The 21026-nt window shown below is 42.0% G+C and overlaps 2 protein-coding genes and 1 long non-coding RNA gene across 6 annotated transcripts in view; 2 read left to right on the top strand and 1 right to left on the bottom strand.

The window, feature by feature from the left end:
* Nucleotides 1–9295, top strand: part of PNISR (PNN interacting serine and arginine rich protein) — a 30626-nt gene extending 21331 nt beyond the window's left edge. For all 3 annotated transcript variants that reach the window (XM_075087329.1, XM_075087331.1, XM_075087330.1), the window contains 5 exons: nucleotides 880–979; nucleotides 1700–1753; nucleotides 3047–3217; nucleotides 5947–7048; nucleotides 7288–9295. In XM_075087329.1, coding sequence (XP_074943430.1) covers nucleotides 880–979; nucleotides 1700–1753; nucleotides 3047–3217; nucleotides 5947–7048; nucleotides 7288–7318 — 1458 coding nt within the window. In that variant the 3' untranslated portion in view covers nucleotides 7319–9295. The remainder of the gene's footprint in view (nucleotides 1–879; nucleotides 980–1699; nucleotides 1754–3046; nucleotides 3218–5946; nucleotides 7049–7287) is intronic.
* On the bottom strand, nucleotides 7079–12960 carry LOC142054587 (uncharacterized). Its single transcript, XR_012659598.1, has 2 exons — nucleotides 12671–12960; nucleotides 7079–11699 (listed from the first exon to the last, which is right to left on the bottom strand). It is a non-coding gene; the product is annotated as an uncharacterized LOC142054587 (long non-coding RNA).
* Nucleotides 12080–19582, top strand: COQ3 (coenzyme Q3, methyltransferase). 2 transcript variants are annotated; one of them, XM_075087340.1, is made up of 7 exons: nucleotides 12080–12232; nucleotides 13328–13421; nucleotides 13786–13938; nucleotides 14077–14176; nucleotides 15638–15880; nucleotides 16883–17042; nucleotides 18503–19582. In XM_075087340.1, exons 1-7 carry the CDS (start codon nucleotides 12139–12141, stop codon nucleotides 18697–18699), a joined length of 1041 nt encoding a protein of 346 aa, XP_074943441.1. In that variant the 5' UTR covers nucleotides 12080–12138; the 3' UTR covers nucleotides 18700–19582. The 2 variants fall into 2 exon arrangements, with proteins under 2 accessions (XP_074943441.1, XP_074943440.1); XM_075087339.1 differs by having other exon boundaries at nucleotides 13298–13421.
* Nucleotides 19583–21026: the final 1444 nt, after the last annotated feature.

Raw genomic sequence — 21026 nt, 5'->3', positions numbered from 1 at the left:
CCATAGACAAGGATATAAGTTATGTAACTCACATTTAGCACGATAGCGAAGGAATGTAATGACTGTAATCTTTACATTGATCATTATTAATTCTATGGTGTGGCTTATCTTGCCAAATTACTGAAAACTTCTAATGATTAAATGCATCCATCTGAAATCTATACTTCAACGTCAGTTCCTGTGAAAGGGAACTGAAGAAATGTATTCTTGCAAGGAAGTGCTACAAACCTAAGTCCTAGATCAGCAACAGTTTCACTGTGTCTGCAGAAACCTTGTACTTTTAAACCATAGTTGTATGCTAATTGTACAACTGAAACCTTGTTAATGAAGGCCCTGAATTCTAGACAGTTTCATGAATGTATTTTTGTAAAGCACACGGCCAGACTGAGCAGCTTGGAGAACTAGCTACCAACGTTGCAATTTTTGTAGTAAATATGTAATAATAAAATCCCTATTTAAGTAACCTCTGATGATTTTTGCAGTATTGGGGTCAGTGAGGCAGCATACCAGACAGAAACGTGGTCTTTATTTTTTAAAAGAATAAATGGGATCAGTCTAAGTACATTTCTGATACACATATTAATTTGTTGTATCATCTTTGACATTAGGAATCAGTGCCCTGGATATCTGCGTGTAATACATGTGGAAACAGTTCACAGTCAAAATACAACCGTTCTGAAAGTTTTGAAATCAGGTCAAATTTAAACAACTTCAGACTTAATGTTTTCAAGTCATGTCTGTTGAAAGAAATCATTAAATAAAATGTGCAGGAGAGTACTTTCATAGCCATCAAAAGAAGTGAAGCTCTATGCATATAATTTGAATGTAGCATTTGTTCAAGAGGTTTTGGCCTTTAATTGTATATACAATGTTCTTCAGATGATGCTGACAAAAATGCTGCTGACAGAGATTCTCTTAGATGTCACAAATGAAGAAATTTATTACGTGGCCAAAGATGTTCACCGTAAAGCAACTAAAGGTACGCCAGTTCTTTTTTTTTGTTTATTTTTTTTAAGTTTCTTCTGTGAATATTTTATATTTGCATGTCTCTAGAACATTTAACCTCCATAGTTATCCCCCAAGAACAATTCCAGTATAATGCATCCAACTCGGTAGAGTTCAAATCCAGTAATCATGTACTGTTGTCCTGTGCAGTGTATTGTGAATTACTTCAGTTACTCCATTTCTTTCATACAGTTCATTTATTTAGTTAAAATGGTACCTGTGTGTCAGTGGTTCTTGAGTTGTAGCTGTTTCTTAATGCTATCATCTTTATCTCAAGTTCTTAGCTGTTCAGAAGTGAAAAGAGACGAACTTTGAGACCTCAGTTAGTAATTCATTTGCTTTCACTATTAACATGTATTGTACTTACGTAACAGATTTTTTTAGACATAACTGAGTTAATCTAAATATATAACTACTGAAACTTGACAATTATGTGCAAATGCTGTAACTTGGAAAGTGGTTTATGAGTATATATTTGTTTTTTTCTGTTCACTGTTAATTTGCAGTTAAATTCTAAATCTTCGTGGTCAGAAAATCTAGAATTGGTTTTAAATGGATGATGCGTTTTTAATGTTTCTTCTCTCCCTCCAAAGAACAGCAATAGTAGTAGATTTAACAATACCATAGACTCATGACTATGAAATCGTGGCTATTTGTGTTAACATGTTGTTCCTGTTGTTGATGTGATACAAAGCTCCTGCAAAACAGCTGGCACAGTCCAGTGCACTGGCTTCCCTCACTGGACTCGGTAAGTATGTTCCTTATTTTTGAGAGGGCTTAAAGGGGAGTTTCACTCTTGCCTTGCATTTCTAGAAATTGCATTTTGAAACTAGATTTTAATTGCCCAGGAGTATGGGTCACTTTCTGATAACTTTATCATTATCAGCACCTTTGTTTGTTCCACAGGTGATCCTACTGATATAAGTGGGATGGTTTTTGGAGTAAAGGACTAGTCAGTGTGAGTTAGTGTATGAGAATCTTGCCCTAATTTTGAAAATACATAAAAACTGTAGATAAAGATACTTTTCAAAGTATGATTGTTCCAGAAGCACACTGCAGTCTTCAGAGAATACTGTTTTACGTTTTTCTCCTATTTTGATGCATCCAAACAAGAAAGGAAAATTGGTAGAAGACTAATGTGGAAGTCTGTAAATAAAAATATGATAATCTTTGGAATTATATTTTATTGAAAAGCTACATAAGCACAGAGGCTCCCATATCATGTATTACCAGAAACTACACAGGAGAAAGAGATTGAAATTCCAGCTTGAGACACAACAGCAAAAGATCTTTCCCAATGTGCTTTTTATCATCTAAAACATACTACAGCAGTGTCAGTGATCAGTTATGTGTTCGTTACATGGAATTCCGATGAATTAGATTGAACGTTATCATCACAAGTATTAACACGTTTTAAAGCTAACTCAATAAAGGTCGTAAGAACCTCAGACTGAAAGAAAGTAAAATATCTCCATGTCAGATGTTCAAATTGACTTTATCTTTATCAGTCCAGTAGTTATAATATCTCTAGGGGAGAAGAAGGTCCATTTCTGTTCCAACTCCGTACCTGTTCAAGTGCAGTGTTTTCTAAATCAATATAGAAAAATTGATATGGCATTCAGAATTTCTGTAGCCTTGGACTATGGAGGCGGCTGAAGTCATTTCAGAGATGTCTTCTGGGAAAGGTCCCAGGTGTTTTCTGTCCAGTTGCTGATACAGAGGCAGGCACTGTTACGATCTCCACAGGGAGCTTTTTTGCCCTTCCATACAATGGAAAAAGTACCATGATCACAGTGGTTGCTTGCCGAAAATAGACGAGCTGTTCCAGAAGGAGTAGAACCAGACAGTGAGCATCAATGCAGATATGGGGGCCTTGATCACACCAGTCAAACAACATTGGCCAAACTTACCAGAATAAAAGTGACTTCTTCAGAGAAGAGGAAGTGAAGGAGGGGCAATGTTACTCTCCTCTTTGCCCCACAGAAATATTAAGAACAAAGCTTAATCTTTCCTCGTGATAGACTGGACTTTATGCACGCAGGTGGACTGGGTGGTTATGGATCAGGAGACAGTGAAGATGAGAGGAGTGACAGAGGCTCTGAATCATCTGATACTGATGATGAGGAATTACGACACAGAATCAGGCAAAAACAGGAAGCATTTTGGAGAAAAGAGAGAGAACAGCAACTACTACTAGAAAAACAGCTAGAAGGTAAATCATATGATGTCTTCTTACTGTGCTCCTGTATATGGAGTTTACTACTTAGTGTATGTAAATTGGTGGGAGAGAAAACCCATTTTAAGCCAAAAAATATGAAGCCAAATTTAGAAATAATGTTCTTCAGTTAAAACGTTTTAACAAAAGGTGTTTGAACTACTTGATCAAAATGGGGCTTGCTTCTTTTCTTTCTAGTAAGAAAATATCCATGTAGTGTTTTCTATAAACTATTCTACTTCAGTGTTAAAAGAGCAGACAAGATGCATATATAGCTATATGCTATAGATATTGTACTATATAAGTGATAGTATTGCTTCATAAAAATGCATGTGTGTGAATAATGTATTTTTAAAAAACTATTAGTATCTCAGTTGTGACTAGGGGATAAATTTCACCTTTCTGCACCAGACTGCAGTTTATATAAACTTGATTCCCTAAAGTTCTATACTGTATCAAGCACATTTCATGTCATCTGAAAAACTTGCTTTTCTGTTACATAATCTTGAGCAGTGCGCTGTTCAGAACATACAGTGGGAGACTGCAGCTTCTTTGAACCTGCTGTTCTCAGTTGTAGCTGAGGTTTGTTTCTGTATGCTGCATCATCATAACTGGATTTTTATACCTAATACTGGGGAAAGATTATTGAACCCGGTCAGTTCACACTTAGCCTCTGATAAGGTGGCAGTCTTGATTTAAAAACAAACAAACAAAACAAACCACACAACCAAAGAAACCAACCAACCAAAAAAAAACCCCTCCAAACCCCCTGTGACTTACTTCTGCTTCTCCATACAAGGTAAGGTTTGTCCTTTTGTACCCACAATGTAGGACAAAAGGGTATCACAGTCACCTTGCCCTGCTGAAGAGCAGTCTAGATCAACAGATGAATACACTGGTGTAAGAAGTCGTGATCCAAGTTCATAAGCTGGAGGAGAAAGAAAGTGCTATTACAATAGCATACTTCTTTCTTATTTTAAGATGGATGATTTCCTCCTTTTGATTTTAAAGGCCTACAGATAAGACATGTGGATCCCTTAATAAAAGGCTGAACTAGCTAAACTCTTGGTTTCCTTAATATTCCTGCCTCTCTCTGAGTGTTTTAAGATTTATGTATAAAAGGATAGCCGTATGGAGAGCGACTGAGTGGTGGCCTATGACCTCTGTCTTCCTAGTGCAGGAAGCCAGATGTCAGCCTGGGGACATCTCCGTGGGGAGCTATTTACAGAAATATAGAGTAAAGAAGCTAATTCTATACATCCAAAATACCAAAGAATACGAAATACAGAGTCTCATTTGTAGTGGCGTTTAGGAAGGGCAGAGGATTTCTAATATGCAGTACAGCATCTTTTAGCATACACTGGCTTCTGCCTAGATTACCTAATAACTCGGGCACCAGATGGAATTGTTTTCTGGGTTAGATTTGACCATCAGTTGCCATTTGGATCACTCGGGGTTTCCAGATGCAGCTTTATTCCCTAAGTTAATTCAGGAATTGATGGCCCACATCAAAAGGAAATTTTTTGGCTAAAAATGTATGTCAGTTACTTATTCTGGGTTCAGTTTAAAATGGGAAGGGGAGATAAATTTGGGCAGTGATGCAGAGGATCCTAGGTTGAACAGAAATAAGTAATACCTTTTTAAAGTTGGAAACCTCTGGAAAATGCTCTGAGGGTCTGAATTTCTTTATTTTGCTGTATGAAAATGTTGTCCTGGTACTCATTATGTTACCTTCAGAAATGTATTTTTAATTTTTAAGTTGTCTTCTTACCATGTTTATAGTATTTGACTACCAAGCTTACGTATAATCTCAACTGACTAACCTTTTGTTTTGTAAGAGCTTCACCATCTGTCTGTACTGAATGCTGTGGTCTTAACTTTTGAGCTGAGTCTTAAGAAAGAATTGTCTACAAGTCTCCTTTTTATGCTATTCCTCCCTTCATTGGAATTCATTGGCTCTAAAACCTGTTAAAAACAAGGAAAAATGTAAATTGCTTGTACTAGTTAGCATTCAGGACTAATGTAAGTTATCCTTGGAAAACACCGTAAACCCGGTATTTTCTTGCAAAAAAACCCAAACACGTGTCACCTTAGCAGAAGCTACTCCTCCAAGACTTCTTTGGGTAATGAGGCTTACAAAACATACCGGTAGAGGCAACGTTGTTCTGAGGCTGAGAGGCCACCCATGCGCTGTGTGGGAAATACAACTTCTTCAGAGCAGCCAGTGGTTACTCAAACCCTGATGAACAGGGCTGGAAGGAAGGCAGGAGGTATAGGTACCGCTAGAGGAGTGTTGTAGGAAGGAGAAGGGGAGAATCAGGTGTGTCAAAGGGTTGGAGGTGGAAAAAGTGAGTGTGTCTGTGTGTGTCTGTGTGTGTCTGTGTGTGTCTGTGTGTGTCTGTGTGTGTGTGTGCACGCGCCAGGTTTTTCGTTTGACAACTTCGCCTTATACCACTGAAACATGAAAAAACATCAGGGACTTCTAAAAGTGTCTGGGTTGTACACTTTTCCTAAACCAGGAGGACACCTTTTCTAGAATTATAAAAAAAGAAAATAACAAACTGTTTGGTGGGTAGTTGGTATGATGGCAGACAGTGTATTAATTACAAGTATTAAGAAAGGCACTTGGAAACTTGGTTTTGCCAAAAGTAACAGTATGGAAATTATTGACATGTTACTCCAAATTAATTACGTTTTTCTTTTGTATACTTTTCCCCCCCCCCCAGAAGAAAAGCTACAAAATGAAAAAGTTTCGAAAGATGTGAATGAATTTATCAACAAAGAACAAAACAGTAACTCGGCATCACAGGAGGCAAAAGAACTTGAAGCCGATATGGTTCATGAAAAGAAAAGATCTCCAAATGCAATCGCACCCGATACAGAACTCAAAAAAGAGGGTAAAGAGAGGACAGAAAGGAGTGGGTCAGGAAGCTCTAGCAGTGGTAGCACTAGCAGCAATAGCAGAAGCAGCAGCAGTAGCAGCACTGTATCTAGTTCATCCTATAGCACTAGCTCAGGTAGTAGTCGCAGCTCTTCGCGTTCTTCCTCTCCTAAAAGGAAGAAGAGACACAGCCGCAGTAGGACCCCTTCACATAAAGTTAGGCGCAGCAGAAGCAGGAGTTACTCCCACAGAAATAGGAGAGAGAGGAGCAGGAGCCGGGAGAAAATAAGGGAACGGAGAAGATCTAGTAGAAATCGCAGTGCTGAAAGAGGGGAGAGGCGAAGAAATCAGAGTCCTTCGAGAGAGAGAAGCTGGGATAGACGTAGAAGTAGTAGCCGTTCAAGAGACAGGCGAGCTAACCGTGCGAGCCGCAGCAGAAGCAGGGATAGACGTAAAACTGAAGACCAGCGTAGAAGCCCTACTGGAAATAGGCACAAACATAAAAGTGAGGGTAAAGATCAAGAAAGGAAGAAGGAGCAGGGCGGAGGTGTAGATAAAGACAGAAAAAAGAACAGAGAAAGGGAGAGAGATCAGGAAAAAAGAAAAGATAAGCCCAAAAAAGAGGAAAAAGAAAGTAAGGCTGGCAATCACGACGACAGTAGATTAAAGAGAAAAAGAGACAGTGAAAGAACTTTCTCTCGCAGTGATTCAATATGTGTGAAAATAATAAGACAGGATTCCAGACAAGAAAGCAAAAAAATTTCTACCAAAGATAGCAAAAAACGGTCAGGCTCCGAATCTAGTGCGAGGAGTAGTTCTGAGTCACCAGGAAGCAGTAAAGAAAAGAAGGCTAAGAAATCGAAGCATATTCGGTCATGCTCCATGGAGAAATCTCAAAGGTCTGGTAAGAAGGCAAGCCGCAAACACAAGTCTAAGTCACGATCAAGGTAGTACACTTTTTAAGTATTTTGTCTGACTTTTTATTTTTTGATATTCGTCTTCATGTGTACGGCATATGAACTTTTTTTTAATAAAGTATGGTATTTATTAAATTTTTTGTCTTAGGCAAAAGTAACTTTGGAAGATCTTGTAAAACTATTAATTACTAAGCCTGAAGTGTGTGTGGGTTTGGGGGTCTTTTATTTTTTCCAACTAACTTTTTCCTCATTTTTCCTTTATTTTTCAGATCAGCAACTCCTCTTCGTCGTAAACGCTGAGGAATTCATGGCACCAGTGCTATGATGTTTAAAAATTCCATGAGTTATAAAAGGCTTGTCTCATTATAGAGGCACATTGTGGCTATGTAGGTGAAACCAGAATCCTTTTTTTATCTGTAAATAGGTGTATTTTTTCCAAATGCTGCTCAGAATTAAATACCTAATAGGATTTCTTTGTATTACATTTTTTCAAGAACGGTAGTGCTTATTAAGAATATAAAACAGGCCATTCTCTTTCAGCTGTAATGTTCTTAAAATTACTATTGAATGTACTGTGATGTCAATAAAGCTCTTTAGTTCATTTTTTGTTTAAAATTCTTGCACCTGAATTTTGTGTTAAATTGTAGAAAGTACTTTTTAAAAAAAGAAAAAGGCAGCTTTTTTCGGTATAACAAATTTTTGAAGTACTTGAAAAAGATTTTAACGTAAGACACTTGTCAAAATATGTAGTCCACGGACATGATGAGATTAATCTATTGGGGGGGTGTGGAAGAACAAAGACAAGACATCTTATTTTTTCTTTAGATATGTGTAACGGATTTTTAATAACCTTTTTATTTGGACAAGCAAGTAATATATGCTGTGTGTGTAAAATATGGGTCTTTGTAATACAAGCTATACGTAAACAGACTGAAGCCCACTAGGAATGTGTGCGACTAACGGATCTTGTGTGACAGTGTTAAGCTCTGGAACTATATTCCTCACCCAGTTTTCAGAGAGAACTTTCTGGATGTTCAGGGATATTACAGGAACAAGACTCAGTATTTTAGGTGTTTTATGGAATATATTTATAAATGGCACTCAGTGCACATTAGAAAACTGACAATAGCTTAACTTTACGTTTTGGCACATGCATTAGATGTGTAGTAAACATTAAAGCTGGTTATTTTTGTTAGTGTTACGAGAATTGTGATTCCTGTAAAGCTAATGCATTGATTAGAGAGCAATGTAACTAAATTTTTGGTTTTAATATTACCATAAAGTGAAAGAGGTCACTGACTACCTCCTCCTTCAGGAGCTGAACGATTGCTGTTAGTAGCAAGAGTGTGAAATAATACTAGTTAAAAACCAAAACCACCAACAATACGCAACCTTAGGCCGGCGACTGTTACAGAACAACATTAATTCAGGAAAAGACAGGAGGTCTGTCCCCAGAAGGTCTGGTACGATATGGATTGTGAAAAAGATAAAAGGCTTAACATCAAAGCAAGATCTCTTTGATGGCTGTATCTTCTCAGAAAAAAAAAAACCCACACTAGTACAGGCAACTTGCAAAGCATGTCTTCGTGAACAGATTAATCCATGTAACTAAAATTAGAATTCAGCTATGCAGCACTTTCGCCAGTGTAATTTTTTTCATAAATTAGATGCAGAAGTGAACTGCTTGAGCGCAAAGAAACACATTTTAACTGTACATTTATTAAGCAAGCTAATGGCTGAGGAATACATGCATGTTTATCAAACCACTGTTACAGATAAGTAATGAGTTAAACAGTTACAAATAACATACCCCCCCTCCTTTTACATAGAGTAAGCAGTCATACCTGTTAGCAAAATAAGGCATAATTTGCAACGCGCTGATTTTACTTGCATTGGTACGGATATAAATAACGATGTATTGATCCAATCTCAGTACGCTACTGGCTCTTGGAAAAAGCGAGGGTTTTTTGAAAAGTAGGTAGCATTAACAGTTCAGATGTCTTAGAAGGATGACTTTTGAGAGAAGGAAACTAGAATTAAGTTTAAGAAAAGCTCTTGAGGAATACAGTTTCCATGATGCATTGAATTTGATTTTTCAGTTCAGATTTTATATTCTCTGTCTAATAATAAAAAAGATTGTGTATGAAAAGCTTTATATACTCTGCCAACAACTGGAATTCTGTCACTTCCTGTAAATATGAAAATTATTTTTTTGACACAAATGCACTTATATGGGTAGTGACTGTATGCCAATAAAAAGAGCATACGATCTCTGTATTTAACTGTTTCAGGAATCTTACTGAACAGCATACTCAGCACACCAGTAATGAAAAATACATCGGTACTATGTCAGCTTCACATACGTTAGACTTTGTGTTTTAGTAACTCCCTTATGAGTATTTTTCAATGGTAAAGGCTAACCTAACACCCAGTCTTTAATTCCATACATCTGACGTCATCTTAGAAGGTGCAAATACATAAAAAAAGTGGGAATGTATAATTTTTGAAAAGTCTAAATTGGGTTGTTGCTCTATTCTTTTACATTTGAAAACCAACACTGCAGAAATATTTCAGTGCACTGCTGGAGAGCAAGACGTAGAGTTTTGAATGTCACGCAGCAACATGATGTTCGGAGGCAGTTCCTGTGAACAATTTTTTTAATTAATAAGGGGTGGTGTGGAATCAAGTGAAAAATTATTTCCATGCAAATTGTTTTGAAGATGGATACAGCACAACCAGTGTGAATACGTACCCCAAGGTACCTGTTAGGCCATCTAAGAACAGGAACCGGCTGTGGCCAGGGATCGGCCAAAAAAGCGTAGCTGGGTGAAATACTCCATAAAGGCTGAGCAACTAAACACTTTTTCAAGTACGGTGTAACAACTGGTTTGGGGGAAAAAAAAAATCTGTTGTTATTTGTGTCTTTGAGGCCCTGTCTTGTGGGGGAGGTCAAGAGGCCAGGCTGCTCCTGAAGTCTCTCTTTAATAATAGAAAAATGGAATAGCTACGTCTAGTTTAAACCAGCTTATCCTGTTAAGTACTTGCCAGTGTGCATGCATTTAATGGCTTGTTACTCAGTTTTTAAAAATCACAAATATAAAAGCAATGGCAACATAAGGATTGGCTCGCTCTCTCCAGATCTTGTTTTTGCTTTGCAAAAGAAATGAAAAGTAATGCATTAATTTGCATAATAAGCAGAAGCACACTTCGAAGGAAGACTTAGTTATGTGTCTTAGCATAAAGGATTTCTTTGAGCTCTATTGTTTCAGTAGCTCTGAGGTGTTATTGATGACCCGTAAGCCATGAGCTATGCGGAATGGAAGGTAGGTGAACAGAGAAGTGGTGCACGTACACACCAAGCAGGTTTGCCATATATTTAATTGCTGCTGAGATAAGCTTCGAGACATTTCAGTAGTCCTTATTTAGCTTTATTTTTTTAAAATAATCTAAGTTTTAACTACTAGATGAGTTATACTGTATTTACAGGAGATGTGTAAATGGGCAGATTTCAAGCAGCGAGGGTTGTAGCACCCAGCAAGGTCAGTTAATAAAACAGACTGGCAATAGACAGGAGGGAAGAGTGAGTCCAACCATGGCTGGTTATACTACTTCTGACCTCCTGCTGCCTGGAGGGTGCTCCTGCCCTGGCTTTGTGCAGGCCGTGCCTCCCGCCTGTGGGTGCCAGCGTCTGCACGGGCGGACAGGGAACCCAGCCGCTGCCATCATCTTCCCGGAAAGTAAGGAAGCGCTGCCAGCTTCTGCCTCCATGGCTTATGCCTGCCATGCTCTGCACCGCTCCCTTCCAGCCAGCTTTGGTTTTCGTGGGACTTTCTCATGAGACGTGTGATTCAAAAAAGTGTCAGGAAACAATTCCTTTTAAAAACTGGCTTAGTTTGTTACCATTTAAGCGTGTTAAACTAGCACCCTGTGAGGATCTGAAAATGCCAAAGCCTGCCAAGGGGGAAGGGAGGGGAAGAAGAGCTTCCTGTGTCTGTCAGCTCTGAACCACCAGAGCTGCTCCTCACACTGGCGTGTGGATTCAGACCCCCAGCTGCACCTCAGTTCAGGTCCCGGAGCAGCAGTGCCCGGCCAAGGGAGGGGGGAAGGCAGCCTTGTGTCTCCTGGGCCGCAGCACGGACTTTTCCTGCAAGCTGTGGTGTGGCAATCTGCAGGAGGCAGCAAACCAGCCTGGATGGCTCCCGAGAGCCAGTGCTCAGGAGTTTGCCTCGATCCCGGCCATCCTGGGGGCCCAAGAGCTCTGCTCCATGCCATGGATGTGCAGTGCAGGCTGTTGGGTATTGCTCCTCCCCCAGAGGTCTTGTAATTTGGGCTCTCCCCCGCACATCCATTGTGTAATTTGGTAATAAAAGATGCGTAAAGCTTACAGCTAATCCCTGTGCCATCCGACTAAGCCTCTGCTAAAGGAGTGTCCCCTTGTTCCAAGACACACAAGGATCAGGCCCACACACAAGAGTAAGGGGGCATAAACTTGAATAAAATCACTGTGTTGGGTTTCAGCAGAGCTTCCAGGTGCAGCCACGGTGACAGGCGCCACGATGTGCCCACGGGACAGTCAGGCTGGCACCTTGCGGGAGGGAAAGGCACCAGGCCTGCAGTGTCTGCAGTGCCGTGAAGGGAAAGGTAAATAAAGTGGGGTTTCTTGCTTCTTGTACCACCCAAGCTGCAATTTAAAAAAAAAAAAAAGCTTGAGAAGAGCTTGCAGTGGTCTGCCCAGCGTTTTGTTTTGCTTCCCCTGCATTTTAGAAAACAAATATTCATAAAATTTTAATAATAAATATCGATAAATAGATTTTATAAAATATCCGAAGCGGGTGGGCGGCCAGGGGAGGGAGGGTTGCTGCCGGCTGCCGCCGCGGTGAAGCCCCGCAGCCGCCCGGGAGGACTGCGGGAGACCCGGGCCGGTACCGCGGCCGCCAGCGAGCACGGCCGGGCTGCGAGGCCGCCGCCGGCGGGCCCTGAGGGCCGGGCCGGGCCCCGGCGCCGGGCGGAACCAACCTTCCCCGGCGCCCGCCCCGAGAGGCGGCCGGCACCGTGTGGCCGCCGCACGCCCGGCGCCGGGAGCGGGGCGGAGCGGGGCCAGCGCGGCGGCGGCCGGGACGATGTGGGGCGGCGGTGGCGGGGCGGCGGCCCGGGCTCTCACCCGCGCCCTGGGGCGCCGGCGGGCGGCGGCCGCGCTGCTGGGGGCGGCGGGCGGTGAGCTCCGACCCGGCGGTTCTTTCTGGCGGCGTGTGTGTGTGCGTGTGTGTGCGCGTGTGTCCCCGCCCCGGCCGGCCTGAGCACGGCGTCCCGGCTGCGGCCTGCCCTCCGCCGCCCCCGGACCGGCGGGCGCCCGGCGGGAGCGACGGAGCCGCTCTTCTGCCGCAGCGGAGCGGGGCCCTTCCCACCCGGCTGCACCGCGGTCCTGCTGCTAAAACTGCTCCGTGAGCCGGCCTAACGCTGAGCCAGCCTAAGGGCGAGCCCGCCTCACCCCAGCCCGTCAGGCCCCGTGCGACAGGCCGTGGCGGGCTCCGCACGCCCGACAGAGCTCTGCCCCGGGAGCCGTCTTTCCCCCAGGCACCCTCTTCGGCGCCCGCGCAGCCCTGCAGGGTGCTGGTATCCCCAGAGGTGCCTGCAGATCCCTCCGTGTCTCACCGCGGCCTAAAATCACCTTCAGGGGCCGCTACTCCGGGGGCAATCGCTGTGCTTCGGGGGCTCTTGGCGACCCGGCAGCGGCTGGGCCGGGAGCGAGGGTGCTGGGCCTGCGCTGGCCCAGCAGGCGGGGGCACGGGCGTGAAGGTGGTGCCCTTGGCCTGCCGCCGCACCCTCTGCGAGGCTGTGCTTGTGTCTGCTTACCGACTCCTCTGATACGGAACGAGTGTGCAGACGGCTGTTTCTGATCCCAGTATGTAATGAAACGGGAATGGGAGCCCTGCGTTGGTAACTGTAATGATGTCAGTGTGTATGCACAGCTTGTGGTCAGAGCAAACGTTTTGGTGAAATTCCCGCTAACTGAAACATTTCAGCCGCATCAAAAGTTCATTCAGGCTCTGAACAGTGTCATTGTACATCTTTTGAGGAGCACTGGGATGGTGAGCTAGTGTACGCTCTTTTGTTTAATCCCCATGCGCTCCCTAAGTACAATAGTGAGCAAATGGGTAAAGATTCGCCCAGTTAGTATTGTCGTTCTAGAGCTGTATTGCTAAACTAGGGCTTTTTTTGCCTGTGAGCTCTCATAAAGCGGATGTTTTCCATTCGGTTGCCTTTCTTTTATTTATGCAGATGACCATGCTGATCTGTCGTTTCAGTCAGGCCTGAGAGGTGCCCTTCAGAGCTACAGCTGGGAAATACAGCTGAAATCCAGTAGTGCTCTGCCTGTCTCTCTGAGGGAAATAAAAAGCAGCATGTAAGTACTGTATCTAAAATAATCCTGTGTGACAAGGACTATCATTTTCTATAACAACTTAATTTTACTTAGTGACAGCGTCACACGCTCACAAATGTTTAAATGTTTGATGTGTCCTATTTTTGTTTTACTAATTAATAACTTAAAAATTACGGATGTGCAGTCATCTGTTTTGGAAGGTACGTTATGCAGTGCATACAAACAGCTGTTTGTTTTTAATCAAGTGTAACTAGAATCTCTAACAGAACATGAGTTGTGTTTGGTTTTTTTTTTTCATTTTCTGATGCAGAATTTGTTCTTCCCATATTTCAGCTGGCGTGAAATATTGGTATTAGTTTCGTGACATTCAGCTTTCATTATTTAGGCTCACCATGAAGAGACTTTCAAGCACTTCACACTCATCAGTGGATTCAAACGAAATGAAAAAATTCCAGCTCCTCGCGCATAAGTGGTGGGATGAAGAAGGAGAATATTCAGCCCTTCATTCTATGAATGATATTAGAGTGCCATTTATTAGGTATGATTTTTGAAGAGATTTTTAAAAACATATGTACTATTTCTGCACAAAACAATAATCAGTACCGCAGATAACTGCATATTGCATCTATTAAACCACCTTGCATGTTTGCCCTTAATCACGTCCCTTTTCTTTCAGAGATACTCTCTTGAACATGAGTAGTAATTATCATCTGGGAAACCCACTTTCTGGAGTAAAGATTCTCGATGTTGGCTGTGGCGGTGGACTGCTAAGTGAGGTAAGAAACATGGTGCTCCGGTTTCTCTTGTTAGAAAGCGTGCAAAGTTCTTGAAATGTTTTACTGTTACACGGTTTGATTTATCATTCTCTGAGGAGGAGCTTTTCTCTTGTATGATATATTAGTTTACAGAAAGGGAGGGAATTGGTAATGAGAAATTCTAAAATTTTGGGGTTCATCAGAAAAATAAGATTTCAAACACTGTAAAGAAAAGGAGAGGGGAAGAATGATGTAAAAGTCTTCTAGCTTTCTTCTGGGCCCTCCTGGTGTGACAACTTTTTTTCTCTTCCCCTCCCTGACCCTGCTCTGCCTTTTTTTTTTTTTTAATTTGGATCCTAGGCAAGAATACTTTAATCGTGAAAATCCTTGTTACCAAAGAAGTATTTTCATTTACTAAACCTGTTAATTAAACATTCATTTCTCTGAGCTGCTTATCTTCAGTTTTTTATATAGGGGTGGGGATTCTCGCCTTTGCTTTGATCTCATGGGAGAACGATGGAATAATGTCAAACACCAGAGACATGCCTCCTCTCTGTCAGGAGACATTCTCCTGGTGTGGGGCCTGATGTTACAGCTGCTTCCCGAGGAGTCTACACAAACCTGGGACTGAGAAGTAGCTATTTGTGGTGGAACCATGTGGCCGCACTGGCTCTGAACAATGCTGTATCCCATCAGTAGACAAGGGGTGGCTTGCAAATTTAGGATTACAGGTCTGCCTGAGTTGCTCTGGGAACTTCATCTTTTCTTCTTTTATTCTGAGCCAAATTCTGTAGTTTTGCAAGAGCCTGCTCTCCAGCAAGGCTGGCAAAACTGGTGTGCTGCCTCACCTTCTCAGGCTGAACAACCGGTGAATTTCAGGTTGGAATAACATACCTGTGGTCATGTTCTGTAGTCTGTTTCAGTTTCAAAAGAGGTGATGGCTGAGGTGCTAACCCATGAGTAAGGAGACACTGGAGAAACTTGAGTGACAGCGAAGCCTGATGCTATCCTAGTAAACATTAGTGTTTAGTTCTCAGCAGCGAGAAACTCCCAGAGATAATTGTATATTAAGTAACCATTAAAAAGATATGAGGATTTACCATTACAGGTGGACGTTGAAGAAAGTAATGACAGTAATTAAATATGCGTTGTCTCCCCCCTTTAAGTACTGTGTTGATTTTCCCCCTATGTTTTTCTTCTGTTGGAGGGTAGTAGTGGAGGAAATCTTTATTTGGTGTAACAAAATGGATTCAGAACAATTTATGCTAAAAGACAATTTAAATGTCTATATTCCAGTATAGAATTTTCTTTGCTTTAATAAACATTTCAAATAAAACTGCTGGACTAAAGCTCATAATTTACTGTTGTTTGTCGTCTTCTCTGATAGAGGTTTTCTGCATTGTGTAGGTACGCTGCAAAGTTGCAGGCACCTTTAAGTAAATTGTTTTCATGCAGAGAATAAATTATACTCTGTATTATTAGCCTCTAGGTAGACTGGGAGCTTCGGTTACTGGAATTGATCCTCTGGAGGACAACATTAGAACAGCAGATCAGCATAAGTCATTTGATCCGGTCCTGGCCAAGAGAATACAGTACAGGTCCAGTTCACTGGAGGAGATTGTGGAAGAGTGTATGGAAACCTTTGATGTAATCGTAGCTTCTGAAGTAGTGGAGCACGTGGCTGACCTTGAAACGTTTATCAAGTGTTGCTCTCAGGTGTTAAAGGTAAAAGAGTTTTTGCATTCATTTCTCCACCTTGAAGCCTGAACCATGCTCCATAGATGCCTTCCGTTCCCCTCTGTGATACAAGTACTTCTTCCCAGTTTCAGTAACTAAAGTTAGAGGAAGTTTATTTCCCCGGCGCTGCCTTAAAGAAGTGTTAATGGCATTACCTAGCATTGCAGTGTTGCTTTGCATCAAGACCTTAAGAAATCTGGTTGCATCTGATTTCACCTAGGTGAGAGAAAACGTGGCAGTGCTGCTGTTGACGGATGGCGATGGCTCACCCAGCACTGACACTGACTGTAATGATGTTTCTGACTCACAAGGTTCTATTCCAGCTCTAGCATCACATCAGATGTGCTCCTGGATTGCTTTTAAAGGGTCATAGTGACGCCTGGAGATAATCAGGTGTTGTTTTATTCCTCTCAATATTTTTTCATTCGGAAAGAAGGATGGTAGGCCCAGTACACAAGCAGCAGCTTTCCTTTAATCTTTTGATTTATCTTTCTGGTCATCAGAAGGAATATAGGCTATTTGAATGGAACACTTAACTAATTTTCAGCCTGCTGGGGACATAGAAATTATCCTTTATTTCTACCAAACAGTCTCTTAAGTACTTAAAATTCATTTCTGGCTTTTTTTTTTGACCCTGTAATCATCAGAAGCAGCATGGCATTCAGCAGTCTCAAAAATTAGGCAGTATTGCACAGTTCACTTTGGTTTGAATTTTAAAAAGTGTTTCTTTTTACAAGAGGTATTGTATATACCTTTTTACTTATCCATTTCCTGGGCAATGTTACATGATAAGTGACTTTGTTAGATGTTTTTTGGGCAAGGAAATGGTTATCAGACCATCCAAGACTTTGATTATGTTGACTGTTACGAATACGTTACGAGGAGCACGTAGACCTGTAGATAGCAAATTATGTACTTTAATGTGATTAAATTTACAATTTTTAAAAAATTAAATATTATTCTAATTGAACGTTGTAATCTTTTAATCAGCCTGAAGGTTCTTTATTCATTACTACAATCAATAAAACGCAGTTGTCCTATGTCCTGGGAATTGTGGTTGCGGAAAAAATCCTAGGCATTGTACCGGAAGGAACCCATGAGTGGGAGAAGTTTGTTCCCCCTGAAGAGCTGCAGCGCCTCCTGGAATCAAGTAAGTTCCAGGCCAGATGATGGGAATGCAGAGAGAGATTCAGATGCTCCCTGTAGAAATGGCAAGGGGATAAGACCGGTAGGGTGAGTGTTAACGACAACACACAGCCTTTCCTATTTGAGTTACCAGTCATATATTATGAGTATCATTTCTGGTTTAAAGACACTACTGCTTACTGGATTTTGTATAAAGTAAATAAACTAAGTGGAGTCCTAAGAATGCAGAAATTACGCAAACAAAATCCCCATTTCAGGCACCCCACTGTTCAATAGCCTAAGTGAAAATGCCAAGGTTTTCCATCCCTTTCTGGTGGCAGAATGTATGCCCTGAGTTGGTTCACATCCTCGAGGTCAGGTTTGAGAGAATAACTGCATTGGCACTCCAGAGCTTAGCTGCTGCCACTGCGTTGTTTGTGATCATCTCCTCGGGAGAAGGCGTTTTTATTTTTGGTTGCTGCTCCGTGTTCTTTATGTTCTTTATGTTCTTTATGTTCTTCATGTTATGTTACTAAAATATTTCTTCAAAACGGTGAAGATGAAACCTACTACAAATGCATTTGTCAGTATGGTACTGATTTGAAGAAATAATTAAATTGCCCTGGTTTGATTGCTTTTAAAATAGTCAAAGTGCTGAGCTGGGAAGAGTCCTGCCCATTGCCCTCCTTCCCTGCAGATGTTTTAAAACCCTTTCACGGAATATTTCACTTTGCTTTCATTCACGGTAAAGAAGCCGAAGTACGAGCGGAGCTATTCTCTTGGTGAGGTCTTCTCCTGGCACTTCGCAGTGATGCAGTAAGGCACATGACTAATACCCATTCACGTGCTGGTGGTTCTTCCCACTCCCTTCCAAAGCAGAAGCAAGTGCAGTGGAGTGATATGTTTTGATGAGGTGTTTGTTTTCTGCCTTCCCTCCTGTATCCTGCTGGGACACGGCAGAGCCATGCAGTGAACTGAGAGCTGCTCAGTAGGGAGTGCTAAATCACTCTTCGCTTGCGCTGAGTCCTTGATGGCGTTCTTCTGCCTCTTTCTTGTATTTCCCATTCCTAAGGGGAATCTGCAGAATCCTTCCAAAGACGTGCTTAGATTTTCATTTTGAAGTGTGCGATGTCAGTCTGAAGCATGTCTCCACCTACAGAAAACGTTACCAGTCACCCAGACGTGGTGCTGTGAAGTTTGAGGTTTCTAGCATACCGCTCGCAGTGGCTCACTGTACAGTGTGCTAATGGTACGTGGCCTGGCGCAGAGCTATCACTGCTGGTGCCAGTTGCGGGACCTGCTGCCGCCAGTGGCGTCTGTTGCCACTGCTTGTGGTGGTGTCTGACAAAGGCCAGCTTATGAATCACTGCTCCCGAGCTCGGAGGAAGAAGCGCGTTTCATCCTTGCTGTTCTAAAGGGTTTGATGTTGCAGTGACTTACAATATGTAAGAACATCTGTTGGTTTATGCCTTCTTTCTTTTCTAGACGGCTTTTCAGTCAAGACTGTGAATGGGATGTTGTATAATCCCCTCTCGGGGTCGTGGAGCTGGATGGAAAGCACAAGCGTTAACTATGCAATGCACGCTGTGAAATCCGTGGCTCAGGGACAGTCAAGCCCAACAGGCGCCCTGTCAGAGATGGAAAGGGAGCAGTCCTTGGCCACAGCTGGTGCTGCCATGTGACTGTTGGAGACGTGTGGTGATGGACTGCCACCAGGAACAGAAAAGAAGGTTTTACCCAGATGGACATAATAAAACCTTTTGTAACAACAAGCTTGCTGTTTGCATTAATAATGCTTATGCTATTTTTGGCCAAATATTTTAGGGCAGTCTCAGAAAATAAACAAGTGCCATTATCTCGGGAACCATTTCAGACTGAAATGAGCAAAGCTTTTAAAGAGTAAGTATTTTTATAAGAAAGTAGTTCCAAACTGTTGGACAGGAAAATGCAAATTATTCTGTCAGGAGCTTGGAGGAAGCTCTTTTATGTGATGGCTTTTTCAGTCCTACCAGGAAAACTCAGATCTCCACAGAATAATAGCTTAAATATAGAATTAGTTTATAAACACAGCAACGTATGATAAATAAAATGCCTTAGATATTTAAGTTACTCAACTGTGTCAGTTAAATACACAAAACACTTAAAACCCACAAACACTTGTTTTTATATTATGCCTCTCCCTGAGAGGAGAAAAAAAAACCAAAGTAGCAAACCTTTCCGTCGGGTCATGCTATTTCTACAGTTGATGTGAGCTAACTGCAGTGGAAGCAGAGTCTCCTAGACCAGAGTGCCTCAGCTGTCAGAAGTCTCTTCACCACAAAGGTACCTGTAGCTGTACCTGTTGCCTCAACTTTCTCCCTCTACCCAAATAAAGGGAAGTCAAATTACAGGTAAAATTTTACTAAGCAACCAGAGCTTTATGCTAGAAAAATGACACATTAGCTGTCAGTCCTAAAATTGAAGTGCCGTACCTGCTCGGTCTTAAAGTCCTAGTGCCAGGTTAAGGAAAAGTGTTGATCCACAATGAAACAGGAGTTTCTAAATAAAATGCCTTGTGTGTGTCCATGGCTGCCTCTTTTTCCTCCTCTCGTCTCATCCTCTAAGCTTATATAGAGGTAGAGAGGTGGGCTGGGTCTGATTTTCTAAGTTTGAAAATGAAACTTCTGGGTTTTATTGGTTTTTTTAATTGTGCATTTCTGCTGTAGAGGTTTGGTGGGCTTATATTACTGTATTGCACATTTGCATTCTTGCTGCTTTGCTACATCTGCACGTTGCTTTGGGATCCAGGTTTCAGGCTGAATCTGATGATGCACAGAAGAATATTGTTCATTTGTAATGGAAATAATAGTAATTCATAGGCATTAAGACTGAAAAGGGTTATCTAGCGTGATCACTTCCATGACAGTAAATTCTGCTTTATAATATCTCTTTGGGCTGTAGCTTGGCTTTGGGAAGAAGAGTCATCCTCATGTAAAGCGTTGTAAGTAAATTGTTCAAAAGTTCATCAGCTGAAGTGGCCTAACCTCAGATCCCAGCCAGTGATGCCTTAACATCTTCATTTTTTAGGTTGACCTCCCTGTTATCAGCGGCCTGTCTTGTAAATGTGTAGTTTTGAATCAAGTCACCCCTTCATTTTCTTTTAGATAAGTGCACTGAGATTATCGCTACAGCTGTTACCACTACAGCGCAAGTTTCTGAGTTCATACAAAATTTTGTGGTAAACATCATGTTTGAAGCATGACAGTGGAAATGGATGCAGTGTTTCAGTAACGGCATCACTGACGCTGTCTGCAGGAAGAACGCTGTCATTCTGCTTCTGCCTGCTGTTCTTTTGCACAGGAGTCTCTGCTCCGTTGGTCAGGCATGCAAAGTGGCGCGTAGCGTTCAGGAGAGGAGTGACGCTGGGGAAAAATGTGGAGCCAGAGCAGATTACCAGCGGTCTTTGTTCCTAACACGTGGGTGAGCTCCCCATGCCAACTGTATGACTGTTTGGTTTCAAATTTTACCAACAGTTAATTGAAAGAAACAGTATACGAAAAGCACCGAGGCCCGGACAGATTCCTGGAGTAGCCCACTAGAAACATCTACCAAGGGGGACAGTTCCCCCTTCACCTATTTGTTTGGAGACCTGTCAGGTGAAAACACAGGTTGATAAAACTGGGATAGAACAGCTGATTTTTATTTGCTTTAAAAGTCCTAAATCCAGATGTTTGTGTAACTAGCTGTTCTCTTGGCTTTCTCAACTTTTCCTTTCTTCCCACTTGCTTGTATTTTTTCATTAAACTGTGAGCCACCTGGGGAGGGAACTGGTTCTTTCACTCCTATTTCTATTGCACATAGCACAGACAGCCTTTGATGATGCTTGGGTTCTCCACCCAGGCTCACTAAAAGGCTCACATACCTCACCAGCAATGGCTGGCACTTAGGCAACAAGCACATGGACCTGGTTGTCCGTGGATACCCCTGTTTTTGACAAAAACTTTCTCTCAAGCACCTGACCTTTTGCTCC

This window comes from Phalacrocorax aristotelis, chromosome 3 (assembly GCF_949628215.1).
Source record: "Phalacrocorax aristotelis chromosome 3, bGulAri2.1, whole genome shotgun sequence".
NCBI lineage: Eukaryota > Metazoa > Chordata > Aves > Suliformes > Phalacrocoracidae > Phalacrocorax > Phalacrocorax aristotelis.
Note: the sequence above shows the minus strand (reverse complement) of the source record. Positions and strands in the feature narration are given on the sequence as shown.

Bases quoted from the DNA above. Each gene is read 5' to 3' on its own strand.
- COQ3 (XM_075087339.1), top strand. From the start codon at position 12,139: ATGTGGGGCGGCGGTGGCGGGGCGGCGGCCCGGGCTCTCACCCGCGCC. The intron at 12,233-13,297 runs GTGAGCTCCGAC...TTATTTATGCAG, and splicing joins GCTGCTGGGGGCGGCGGGCG to ATGACCATGCTGATCTGTCG. The intron at 17,043-18,502 runs GTAAGTTCCAGG...TTTCTTTTCTAG, and splicing joins GCAGCGCCTCCTGGAATCAA to ACGGCTTTTCAGTCAAGACT.